The sequence below is a fragment of the Oryzias latipes genome, chromosome 22 (assembly GCF_002234675.1).
Source record: "Oryzias latipes chromosome 22, ASM223467v1".
Classification (NCBI taxonomy): domain Eukaryota; kingdom Metazoa; phylum Chordata; class Actinopteri; order Beloniformes; family Adrianichthyidae; genus Oryzias; species Oryzias latipes.
Window position 1 is genome coordinate 20,033,718 of NC_019880.2, and position 12,711 is coordinate 20,046,428.

The 12,711-nt window shown below is 51.2% G+C and overlaps 1 protein-coding gene across 3 annotated transcripts in view; it reads right to left on the reverse strand.

Moving 5' to 3' along the window:
* The window catches only part of nol10 (nucleolar protein 10), a 33,957-nt gene extending 23,211 nt beyond the window's left edge, over nucleotides 1-10,746 (reverse strand). Inside the window, exons 1-9 of one of the 3 annotated variants that reach the window (XM_011490630.3) lie at nucleotides 10,545-10,746; nucleotides 10,149-10,194; nucleotides 9,977-10,075; nucleotides 7,403-7,480; nucleotides 7,290-7,327; nucleotides 5,487-5,532; nucleotides 5,315-5,413; nucleotides 2,419-2,496; nucleotides 2,306-2,343 (exon numbers count right to left, since the gene is read on the reverse strand). In XM_011490630.3, the coding sequence (XP_011488932.2) occupies nucleotides 2,306-2,343; nucleotides 2,419-2,496; nucleotides 5,315-5,413; nucleotides 5,487-5,532; nucleotides 7,290-7,327; nucleotides 7,403-7,480; nucleotides 9,977-10,075; nucleotides 10,149-10,194; nucleotides 10,545-10,610 (588 nt within the window). In that variant the 5' untranslated portion in view covers nucleotides 10,611-10,746. Of the gene's footprint in view, nucleotides 1-2,305; nucleotides 2,344-2,418; nucleotides 2,497-5,314; nucleotides 5,414-5,486; nucleotides 5,533-5,882; nucleotides 6,081-7,289; nucleotides 7,328-7,402; nucleotides 7,481-9,976; nucleotides 10,076-10,148; nucleotides 10,195-10,544 lie in introns of those variants that run through there. The other 2 variants (XM_023951748.1, XM_004082672.4) reach the window with 2 other exon arrangements.
* Nucleotides 10,747-12,711: the final 1,965 nt, after the last annotated feature.

A 12,711-nucleotide genomic window follows, 5' to 3' on the forward strand; every position in this document is an offset into this window, starting at 1 on the left:
ACAAAAAGGAAAACAAATTATTTGTAGTTTCAAAATGCAGCAGTAGTAGGACGTTGATGGAAAACAGAGCATGTGAACTAACATCTAACTGGAATAGTTGGTTGAAAGAGGAACCTGATCTGATAAAGCAATGAACTCTAAATAATACGCTAAACAAACCAAACTCTGTCCATTCTATCATGCAGGAGATCATCTATGTATTTTGGCATCTCTCTCTCTCTCTCTTACTCTTTTTTTTTTTTTTTTTTTGGGGGGGGGGGGGGGGGTCTGAATTATTCACCCTAATCTGAGCATCTAAGCTTTTCTCAAACCAGCCACTGTCTCTCCTGTGCTCCTCTTCTACATCCATGAACCTCCTCTTTAGGCTTTATCTGTTCACCATCATCATCATCATCACTGTTCCTCCATCTGCTTCCCTGCATGGATCTCCAGAACATCCATGATCTGTTCCTCTGATGGACTCAATGATCCATCCTGGTCAAAAGGAACCTCAGCATCTACATCTCTGCTGCCTCCAGCTCTGCTTCCTGTCTCTAAACCAGTGCTTCTCAAATAGTGGGGCGCGCCCCCAGGGGGGGGCACGAAGCGATGCCAGGGGGGGCGCGCGGTGGTGGCGGTTTTAGGCACAGGTTTGTCCGGTGCGCAAATTTAACGTGGGGGCAGCGGTGACAGCGGCTCAGTGCTTGGAAAATAATCTGGTCCACTATTCGGTTCCTATTGTCTGTTCTGTCTGTCCGCGGCTGCGCGAGTGAGAACGAAAGGGGAGGGGTGGTGTGGGCCCTGTCTGCCAGGGGAATCGGGGCACGCGGACCACTGCTACCGCTGCCTGTTGCCCAAGATCACCGCTCCCCTTAGATTCCTAAGCTCATGCTAACAATGTCATTCTTTATGAACTATTGTAGACATTTTGATGACGTGTCTTTATTTTCCATCCATGTTTTCTTTGTCTGCCTGTGGTTTAGTTGGTGTCAGACAGACATAAAGACAGCAGGTAATGCAGGAAAACAGCTGCACTTTTATGAGATCAGAAATAAACAATCCGTCATTTAGAAAAAAAAAAATCAGCACGTTTTTACCTATTTCTTCAGACTAAAAACGTTAAATATATTGGTGCTGCTGTGTTAATGTTTCAGATCAATTTAGATTTAATATTATTTATTGATTGAATTATTTTTTTCAGCATCAAATGGTTCAGTTGGTCAAAATGTTTCTAGTTTAAATAAGGAATGACAGATTTTTTTTTATTTCAGGTACTTTCAGCTTCTTTTCTGTTTTAGACTAGAACAGGGTTTCTGTGGCTAAATAAAGTTAATATTTGTTGAAAGTGGATTTATTTTGCTTTTTTCTTTTGTTAGTGTTAAAAGATACAATTTTAGGTATACAAATTTTATAGATACTGACCTGATGTATTGTCACCGCGCGAGTGTGTCTGTGTGTGTGTGTGTGTGGGGGGGGGGTTATGGGGGGGGGGTCAGGGGGGGCGCGAAACATTTTCTTTTCCTAGGGGGGGCCTGGCAAAAAATAATTGAGAAGCACTGCTCTAAACCAACAACATGGCTGCTCTCACCACAGTCTGCTCCACCGTTCCTTTCATTCTTGATGACACACCTTCCTCCACCCGTTCCAACCTGCGTCAACACGCCTCTTCACCTCTCTCCCACACAGTTACCGTCCTCCACCTCTGCTCCCTGGAACCTCACTGTTCCACTGAAGTCTCATTTACAGAGATCCGTTCTGCTTTCCAGGGGAAAACCTCCACCTGATCACCTCACCTGTCAGCCCGCCCGTCACCACTGCAAACAGGAAGGGGCTTAGAGCTGATCCTACCTTGAGGTCCTCAGTTATCCCTACAGCACACCTCCCCCACTGTTTTACAGTCCTCATCCATGTCCTGCACTGCTCTAACATACTTCTGTCACTCCAGACTTCCTCATACAAAACCACAGTTCCTCTCTCAGCCTCCTGTACAACAGGGACAGCTAAACGGATTAAAAAACAAAAACACTATAATGAACAGAACCCTGTATTTGTCAATAAATAGAGAAAATTAAGTATTTATGAAGATGTTCTTTTTTAATAAACTGAAGTAAATCCAGTCATACTGCCACAATTGAAACATAACATATCAAACAGTAAAGATTGTGGTTTGATTCGTGAAGATCATTGATCTTGATGAGGGAATCCAATCAGACGGGCTAAGTAATAATCCACAGGCCAAGAACAGACAGAGTTCAAGCTACCACCAGCAAACAGAAAGACCTTCATGCAGGCCTGAAAACAGTAGCAGATCCAGCAAGAGTCTCACCTTAGAGTAGTCGTCAGACAGCATGTCAAAAGCTACAACTAGAAGAGGAAAAACACAAAACATTAAACTTCTGCCTTCAGAATTTAAATGACAGAAACAGTCTGCTGATTTACCGTCAGAGTCTAAGCAGCGCTCAAACTTGAGAGACAGTTGGTAGGTGTCATAGCAGCGTATCCTCGGCTTATATGTACCTGAAAGGGTTTAATTTAAACAAGGTTATTGAGAAGTCTAAAGGATGACGTCAGACTGCAGCCTGAGGTCACACAGCAGGCTGTCGTCACGCAGCAGGCTGTCGTCACGCAGCAGTCTGTCGTCACGCAGCAGTCTGTCGTCACGCAGCAGGCTGTCGTCACGCAGCAGGCTGTCGTCACGCAGCAGTCTGTCGTCACGCAGCAGGCTGTCGTCACGCAGCAGGCTGTCGTCACGCAGCAGGCTGTCGTCACGCAGCAGCCTGTCGTCACGCAGCAGGCTGTCGTCACGCAGCAGCCTGTCGTCACGCAGCAGTCTGTCGTCACGCAGCAGGCTGTCGTCACGCAGCAGGCTGTCGTCACGCAGCAGCCTGAGGTCACGCAGCAGGCTGTCGTCACGCAGCAGGCTGTCGTCACGCAGCAGGCTGTCGTCACGCAGCAGTCTGTCGTCACGCAGCAGCCTGAGGTCACGCAGCAGGCTGTCGTCACGCAGCAGTCTGTCGTCACGCAGCAGTCTGTCGTCACGCAGCAGTCTGTCGTCACGCAGCAGGCTGTCGTCACGCAGCAGGCTGTCGTCACGCAGCAGTCTGTCGTCACGCAGCAGGCTGTCGTCACGCAGCAGGCTGTCGTCACGCAGCAGGCTGTCGTCACGCAGCAGTCTGTCGTCACGCAGCAGCCTGAGGTCACGCAGCAGGCTGTCGTCACGCAGCAGGCTGTCGTCACGCAGCAGTCTGAGGTCATGCAGCAGCCTGAGGTCATGCAGCAGTCTGTCGTCACGCAGCAGTCTGTCGACACGCAGCAGCCTGAGGTCACGCAGCAGTCTGTCGTCACGCAGCAGGCTGTCGTCACGCAGCAGGCTGTCGTCACGCAGCAGGCTGTCGTCACGCAGCAGGCTGTCGTCACGCAGCAGGCTGTCGTCACGCAGCAGGCTGTCGTCACGCAGCAGGCTGTCGTCACGCAGCAGTCTGTCGTCACGCAGCAGTCTGTCGTCACGCAGCAGTCTGTCGTCACGCAGCAGTCTGTCGTCATGCAGCAGGCTGTCGTCACGCAGCAGGCTGTCGTCACGCAGCAGTCTGAGGTCACGCAGCAGCCTGAGGTCATGCAGCAGTCTGTCGTCACGCAGCAGTCTGAGGTCACGCAGCAGTGTGAGGTCATGCAGCAGGCTGTCGTCACGCAGCAGCCTGAGGTCACGCAGCAGGCTGTCGTCACGCAGCAGTCTGTCGTCACGCAGCAGTCTGTCGTCACGCAGCAGTCTGTCGTCACGCAGCAGTCTGTCGTCACGCAGCAGTCTGTCGTCACGCAGCAGTCTGTCGTCACGCAGCAGTCTATCGTCACGCAGCAGTCTGTCGTCACGCAGCAGGCTGTCGTCACGCAGCAGGCTGTCGTCACGCAGCAGGCTGTCGTCACGCAGCAGTCTGTCGTCACGCAGCAGCCTGAGGTCACGCAGCAGTCTGTCGTCACGCAGCAGGCTGTCGTCACGCAGCAGGCTGTCGTCACGCAGCAGTCTGTCGTCACGCAGCAGTCTGTCGTCACGCAGCAGCCTGAGGTCACGCAGCAGGCTGTCGTCACGCAGCAATCTGTCGTCACGCAGCAGTCTGAGGTCATGCAGCAGCCTGAGGTCATGCAGCAGTCTGTCGTCACGCAGCAGTCTGTCGACACGCAGCAGCCTGAGGTCACGCAGCAGTCTGTCGTCACGCAGCAGTCTGTCGTCACGCAGCAGGCTGTCGTCACGCAGCAGGCTGTCGTCACGCAGCAGTCTGTCGTCACGCAGCAGGCTGTCGTGACGCAGCAGGCTGTCGTCACGCAGCAGGCTGTCGTCACGCAGCAGGCTGTCGTCACGCAGCAGGCTGTCGTCACGCAGCAGTCTGTCGTCACGCAGCAGCCTGAGGTCACGCAGCAGGCTGTCGTCACGCAGCAGTCTGTCGTCACGCAGCAGTCTGTCGTCACGCAGCAGTCTGTCGTCACGCAGCAGTCTGTCGTCACGCAGCAGTCTGTCGTCACGCAGCAGGCTGTCGTCACGCAGCAGGCTGTCGTCACGCAGCAGTCTGTCGTCACGCAGCAGGCTGTCGTCACGCAGCAGTCTGTCGTCACGCAGCAGTCTGTCGTCACGCAGCAGGCTGTCGTCACGCAGCAGGCTGTCGTCACGCAGCAGGCTGTTGTCACGCAGCAGGCTGTCGTCACGCAGCAGTCTGTCGTCACGCAGCAGGCTGTCGTCACGCAGCAGGCTGTCGTCACCCAGCAGTCTGTCGTCACGCAGCAGTCTGTCGTCACGCAGCAGTCTGTCGTCACGCAGCAGGCTGTCGTCACGCAGCAGGCTGTCGTCACGCAGCAGTCTGTCGTCACGCAGCAGGCTGTCGTCACGCAGCAGGCTGTCGTCACGCAGCAGTCTGTCGTCACGCAGCAGTCTGAGGTCACGCAGCAGTCTGAGGTCACGCAGCAGTCTGTCGTCACGCAGCAGTCTGTCGTCACGCAGCAGGCTGTCGTCACGCAGCAGGCTGTCGTCACGCAGCAGTCTGTCGTCACGCAGCAGTCTGTCGTCACGCAGCAGTCTGAGGTCACGCAGCAGTCTGTCGTCACGCAGCAGTCTGAGGTCACGCAGCAGCCTGAGGTCATGCAGCAGCCTGAGGTCATGCAGCAGTCTGTCGTCATGCAGCAGTCTGAGGTCATGCAGCAGTCTGAGGTCATGCAGCAGTCTGTCGTCATGCAGCAGTCTGTCGTCATGCAGCAGCCTGAGGTCATGCAGCAGTCTGTCTTCATGCAGCAGTCTGTCGTCATGCAGCAGCCTGATGTCATGCAGCAGTCTGAGGTCATGCAGCCTTACCGGTTGCCAAAATGTATTGACCGTCCCTGGAGACTTTGATGGAGGTGCAGACGGTGGGCATCTCAAAGTCCTGGATGAGCTCAATCCTTCGCTGCACATCTGGATGTGGAGCAGAACCGTCTTAGTGATGGCAAACGCTTCAGGAACAGACTATAATTGAAGAGAAACTCACCCACATCCTTCTTCTGCAGCTGCCTCTTTCTCCGGTCTGACAACCACTTCAGAAAGAAAAACACCAATGAACGCAGAGACTCAGACTGCATGGGAGCTGTGAGCTTCTGCTTGACTGAACAATAACACAACGCCAGTCCTCTGTGGTGAAATCCCCAAATAGTGCTTTCTGACAGAAATTAACAAATAAAAAAGCAGCTCTTGGTATTTTTCTTTTTTTTTTTACAATCGTGTCAGGAAGCTCATGATGAGACAAATCCACCATCAGATTCACATGTTCGCACATCAGCGATGTAACGGAGAACGGCCAAACAAACGTCACCCACGTGGCTGAACTAGGCTAGCTGTAAACAAACGACGCTTCGGGAACGAAAAACAGACAAAGCTCACTTCTTACCTCCGGAAGGGACTTTCCGTAGCTTAAATTATAAATCTTTACATCGTTTATGCTGGAAACCTGCATTGTACTTCAAGAAGAAGTCTGTTGTCACTCAATACAGAATTATAACCATGCTTCAACGAAAGCCGAAAGAGAGAGTGTGGCGCTAAAAAAGGTCCGACTAGAAACAGAGTCGTTTGTTCAGTTCCACCTGTCTGTGTGTTGATCAAATGAGAGGGTAGCTTTTATAAACCCTCCCTCCCTAAAACCCCCTATAAAAATAAAAAATACACGCTTTTTTAATTTCTTTTTTATCCTGTTAAATGAAAAAGTTCTAACAGAATGACAGATTTTTTTTTATTTCAGGTACTTTCAGCTTCTTTTCTGTTTTAGACTAGAACAGGGTTTCTGTGGCTAAATAAAGTTAATATTTGTTGAAAGTGGATTTATTTTGCTTTTTTCTTTTGTTAGTGTTAAAAGATACAATTTTAGGTATACAAATTTTATAGATACTGACCTGATGTATTGTCACCGCGCGAGTGTGTCTGTGTGTGTGTGTGTGTGGGGGGGGGGGGGGTTATGGGGGGGGGGGTCAGGGGGGGCGCGAAACATTTTCTTTTCCTAGGGGGGCCTGGCAAAAAATAATTGAGAAGCACTGCTCTAAACCAACAACATGGCTGCTCTCACCACAGTCTGCTCCACCGTTCCTTTCATTCTTGATGACACACCTTCCTCCACCCGTTCCAACCTGCGTCAACACGCCTCTTCACCTCTCTCCCACACAGTTACCGTCCTCCACCTCTGCTCCCTGGAACCTCACTGTTCCACTGAAGTCTCATTTACAGAGATCCGTTCTGCTTTCCAGGGGAAAACCTCCACCTGATCACCTCACCTGTCAGCCCGCCCGTCACCACTGCAAACAGGAAGGGGCTTAGAGCTGATCCTACCTTGAGGTCCTCAGTTATCCCTACAGCACACCTCCCCCACTGTTTTACAGTCCTCATCCATGTCCTGCACTGCTCTAACATACTTCTGTCACTCCAGACTTCCTCATACAAAACCACAGTTCCTCTCTCAGCCTCCTGTACAACAGGGACAGCTAAACGGATTAAAAAACAAAAACACTATAATGAACAGAACCCTGTATTTGTCAATAAATAGAGAAAATTAAGTATTTATGAAGATGTTCTTTTTTAATAAACTGAAGTAAATCCAGTCATACTGCCACAATTGAAACATAACATATCAAACAGTAAAGATTGTGGTTTGATTCGTGAAGATCATTGATCTTGATGAGGGAATCCAATCAGACGGGCTAAGTAATAATCCACAGGCCAAGAACAGACAGAGTTCAAGCTACCACCAGCAAACAGAAAGACCTTCATGCAGGCCTGAAAACAGTAGCAGATCCAGCAAGAGTCTCACCTTAGAGTAGTCGTCAGACAGCATGTCAAAAGCTACAACTAGAAGAGGAAAAACACAAAACATTAAACTTCTGCCTTCAGAATTTAAATGACAGAAACAGTCTGCTGATTTACCGTCAGAGTCTAAGCAGCGCTCAAACTTGAGAGACAGTTGGTAGGTGTCATAGCAGCGTATCCTCGGCTTATATGTACCTGAAAGGGTTTAATTTAAACAAGGTTATTGAGAAGTCTAAAGGATGACGTCAGACTGCAGCCTGAGGTCACACAGCAGGCTGTCGTCACGCAGCAGGCTGTCGTCACGCAGCAGTCTGTCGTCACGCAGCAGTCTGTCGTCACGCAGCAGGCTGTCGTCACGCAGCAGGCTGTCGTCACGCAGCAGTCTGTCGTCACGCAGCAGGCTGTCGTCACGCAGCAGGCTGTCGTCACGCAGCAGGCTGTCGTCACGCAGCAGCCTGTCGTCACGCAGCAGCCTGTCGTCACGCAGCAGCCTGTCGTCACGCAGCAGTCTGTCGTCACGCAGCAGGCTGTCGTCACGCAGCAGGCTGTCGTCACGCAGCAGCCTGAGGTCACGCAGCAGGCTGTCGTCACGCAGCAGGCTGTCGTCACGCAGCAGGCTGTCGTCACGCAGCAGTCTGTCGTCACGCAGCAGCCTGAGGTCACGCAGCAGGCTGTCGTCACGCAGCAGTCTGTCGTCACGCAGCAGGTCTGTCGTCACGCAGCAGGTCTGTCGTCACGCAGCAGGCTGTCGTCACGCAGCAGGCTGTCGTCACGCAGCAGTCTGTCGTCACGCAGCAGTCTGTCGTCACGCAGCAGGCTGTCGTCACGCAGCAGTCTGTCGTCACGCAGCAGTCTGTCGTCATGCAGCAGGCTGTCGTCACGCAGCAGGCTGTCGTCACGCAGCAGTCTGAGGTCACGCAGCAGCCTGAGGTCATGCAGCAGTCTGTCGTCACGCAGCAGTCTGAGGTCACGCAGCAGTGTGAGGTCATGCAGCAGGCTGTCGTCACGCAGCAGCCTGAGGTCACGCAGCAGGCTGTCGTCACGCAGCAGTCTGTCGTCACGCAGCAGTCTGTCGTCACGCAGCAGTCTGTCGTCACGCAGCAGTCTGTCGTCACGCAGCAGTCTGTCGTCACGCAGCAGTCTGTCGTCACGCAGCAGTCTATCGTCACGCAGCAGTCTGTCGTCACGCAGCAGGCTGTCGTCACGCAGCAGGCTGTCGTCACGCAGCAGGCTGTCGTCACGCAGCAGTCTGTCGTCACGCAGCAGCCTGAGGTCACGCAGCAGTCTGTCGTCACGCAGCAGGCTGTCGTCACGCAGCAGGCTGTCGTCACGCAGCAGTCTGTCGTCACGCAGCAGTCTGTCGTCACGCAGCAGCCTGAGGTCACGCAGCAGGCTGTCGTCACGCAGCAATCTGTCGTCACGCAGCAGTCTGAGGTCATGCAGCAGCCTGAGGTCATGCAGCAGTCTGTCGTCACGCAGCAGTCTGTCGACACGCAGCAGCCTGAGGTCACGCAGCAGTCTGTCGTCACGCAGCAGTCTGTCGTCACGCAGCAGGCTGTCGTCACGCAGCAGGCTGTCGTCACGCAGCAGTCTGTCGTCACGCAGCAGGCTGTCGTGACGCAGCAGGCTGTCGTCACGCAGCAGGCTGTCGTCACGCAGCAGGCTGTCGTCACGCAGCAGGCTGTCGTCACGCAGCAGTCTGTCGTCACGCAGCAGCCTGAGGTCACGCAGCAGGCTGTCGTCACGCAGCAGTCTGTCGTCACGCAGCAGTCTGTCGTCACGCAGCAGTCTGTCGTCACGCAGCAGTCTGTCGTCACGCAGCAGGCTGTCGTCACGCAGCAGGCTGTCGTCACGCAGCAGGCTGTCGTCACGCAGCAGTCTGTCGTCACGCAGCAGGCTGTCGTCACGCAGCAGTCTGTCGTCACGCAGCAGTCTGTCGTCACGCAGCAGGCTGTCGTCACGCAGCAGGCTGTCGTCACGCAGCAGGCTGTTGTCACGCAGCAGGCTGTCGTCACGCAGCAGTCTGTCGTCACGCAGCAGGCTGTCGTCACGCAGCAGGCTGTCGTCACCCAGCAGTCTGTCGTCACGCAGCAGTCTGTCGTCACGCAGCAGTCTGTCGTCACGCAGCAGGCTGTCGTCACGCAGCAGGCTGTCGTCACGCAGCAGTCTGTCGTCACGCAGCAGGCTGTCGTCACGCAGCAGGCTGTCGTCACGCAGCAGTCTGTCGTCACGCAGCAGTCTGAGGTCACGCAGCAGTCTGAGGTCACGCAGCAGTCTGTCGTCACGCAGCAGGCTGTCGTCACGCAGCAGGCTGTCGTCACGCAGCAGTCTGTCGTCACGCAGCAGGCTGTCGTCACGCAGCAGGCTGTCGTCACGCAGCAGTCTGTCGTCACGCAGCAGTCTGTCGTCACGCAGCAGTCTGAGGTCACGCAGCAGTCTGTCGTCACGCAGCAGTCTGAGGTCACGCAGCAGCCTGAGGTCATGCAGCAGCCTGAGGTCATGCAGCAGTCTGTCGTCATGCAGCAGTCTGAGGTCATGCAGCAGTCTGAGGTCATGCAGCAGTCTGTCGTCATGCAGCAGTCTGTCGTCATGCAGCAGCCTGAGGTCATGCAGCAGTCTGTCTTCATGCAGCAGTCTGTCGTCATGCAGCAGCCTGATGTCATGCAGCAGTCTGAGGTCATGCAGCCTTACCGGTTGCCAAAATGTATTGACCGTCCCTGGAGACTTTGATGGAGGTGCAGACGGTGGGCATCTCAAAGTCCTGGATGAGCTCAATCCTTCGCTGCACATCTGGATGTGGAGCAGAACCGTCTTAGTGATGGCAAACGCTTCAGGAACAGACTATAATTGAAGAGAAACTCACCCACATCCTTCTTCTGCAGCTGCCTCTTTCTCCGGTCTGACAACCACTTCAGAAAGAAAAACACCAATGAACGCAGAGACTCAGACTGCATGGGAGCTGTGAGCTTCTGCTTGACTGAACAATAACACAACGCCAGTCCTCTGTGGTGAAATCCCCAAATAGTGCTTTCTGACAGAAATTAACAAATAAAAAAGCAGCTCTTGGTATTTTTCTTTTTTTTTTTACAATCGTGTCAGGAAGCTCATGATGAGACAAATCCACCATCAGATTCACATGTTCGCACATCAGCGATGTAACGGAGAACGGCCAAACAAACGTCACCCACGTGGCTGAACTAGGCTAGCTGTAAACAAACGACGCTTCGGGAACGAAAAACAGACAAAGCTCACTTCTTACCTCCGGAAGGGACTTTCCGTAGCTTAAATTATAAATCTTTACATCGTTTATGCTGGAAACCTGCATTGTACTTCAAGAAGAAGTCTGTTGTCACTCAATACAGAATTATAACCATGCTTCAACGAAAGCCGAAAGAGAGAGTGTGGCGCTAAAAAAGGTCCGACTAGAAACAGAGTCGTTTGTTCAGTTCCACCTGTCTGTGTGTTGATCAAATGAGAGGGTAGCTTTTATAAACCCTCCCTCCCTAAAACCCCCTATAAAAATAAAAAATACACGCTTTTTTAATTTCTTTTTTATCCTGTTAAATGAAAAAGTTCTAACAGTTTCTTACATTAAAAATATATGGAAGCGTATTACATTAATGTTATATGTACAAAAAGAAAAAAAAACCTCTCCCCCTTTGTGGGTGGTTTCTCCTCCAAGCTCGGGTCCTCTACCAAAGGCCTGGAAATTTGAGGGTCCTGCAGGATCTTAGCTGTTCCTGTTCTGGACTGAGAGGTCTGAGGTCTTTCCAGGTATCTGTTGTAGCCACTCCTCCAGCTTGGGGGTTACTGCCCCTAGTGCTCCAATTACCACAGGCACCACTGTCACATTCACTTTCCAAGCTTTCTCCAGTTTTTCTCTGAGTTCTCCAGTTTCTTATGTTCCTTCTTCCTGATGTTTCCATCGCTTGGCACTGCCACATCCACCACAACGGCTTTCCTCTGCTCTTTATCCACCACTACAATATCTGGTTGGTTCGCCATCACCATCCTATCAGTCTGGATCTGGAAGTCCCACAGGATCTTTGCCCTCTCATTCTCTACCATCTTCGGATGTGTTTCCCATTTTGACCTTGGGGTTTCCAGTCCATACTCTGCACATGTTCCTGCATATAATTCCAGCCACTTGATTGTGGTGCTCCATGTATGCTTTCCCTGTCAGCATCTTACACCCTGCAGTTATGTGCTGGATTGTTTCAGGCGCCTCTTTGCACTGCCTACACCTTGGGTCTTGTCTGGCGTGGTAGATCTACACCTTGGGTCTTGTCTGGTGTGGTAGATCTACACCTTGGGTCTTGTCTGGCGTGGTAGATCTACACCTTGAGCCTTATTTGCTCTGATTCCAGTGGGTCATTAAATGTATAGAAAGCAGATATTCAGACAGTAGCACTGATATTTTAATGGACATTGGACAGACACACAGTTTACTGTCAGCAGAATTCTCTGTTGCATTTATGTGGAGACTGGCACACATAGGAATTACAGAGAAGGAGTTGGCAGATGAAAACGCAAAACTAGCTTCTATGAAGCTTAGTATTGATATACATGTTGCTGTTAGCAAAAAAAAGGTGAAAGGCTTGGTGAAAGACAAAATATTAGACAGACGGCAAAGATGGTGGGGAGGGACAACAAAGGAAGCTGTTATTACAGGAAACAGAGAGTTGATGTGAAGATGGGATACGTTGGTCGTAATAGACTATAGAGCAGAGTTGTGTAATGATAATCTTTTTAAAATGGGAAAACATTTTAATGGTAAATGGGATTTTTGTAATGATGATGAAACAATAGAGCACGTGTTGAAATGTAGGATGCTCTCTGTTCAGAGACGGTTGATGAAGGAACATCTTGAAGGAAAGGAATGAACTGGGAAATTAAAGATATTTATGCAGCACCAGCAGTTCTACGTTTTTGATTTCATTGTTGAGGAAGAAGAAAATAATTGCTTTGTAAACAGTCAGTCTGTGTTAACTCCACCTCCTATCTTTATAACTGGGCCATTCCTATGACCGTGGTAGAACAGTTGTAGGAACACAAACAAGACAACACAAAATCACCACAGGACACTGAACAGTTCTTTGTAAATGTTTTGGAAAAAAACAAAACAAAACAAAAAAACAAGTCCGCCATTCCAGTAAGGCGGTTTGCTCAAATTTCCTGGAGTGAAGGATTTTGTTATAGACTGGGCACTAAGGTTGTTCCGAACCTCTTCCCATGTTAAGTCATTGATGTCCAAATGGTTCGCCGCCGCTTTCACAATGATTTGTATTCTTTCCGTTTTCGACTTAGTTTCCATCCTGCATTTATAACTCCAGCAACAAACGTGACCAGTTTCTTCAAATCTAACCAAACTCTCCCCTCAATCTTCCTGTCCTGTTTACTATTTGACACCTCTTTTTTTAATTTTT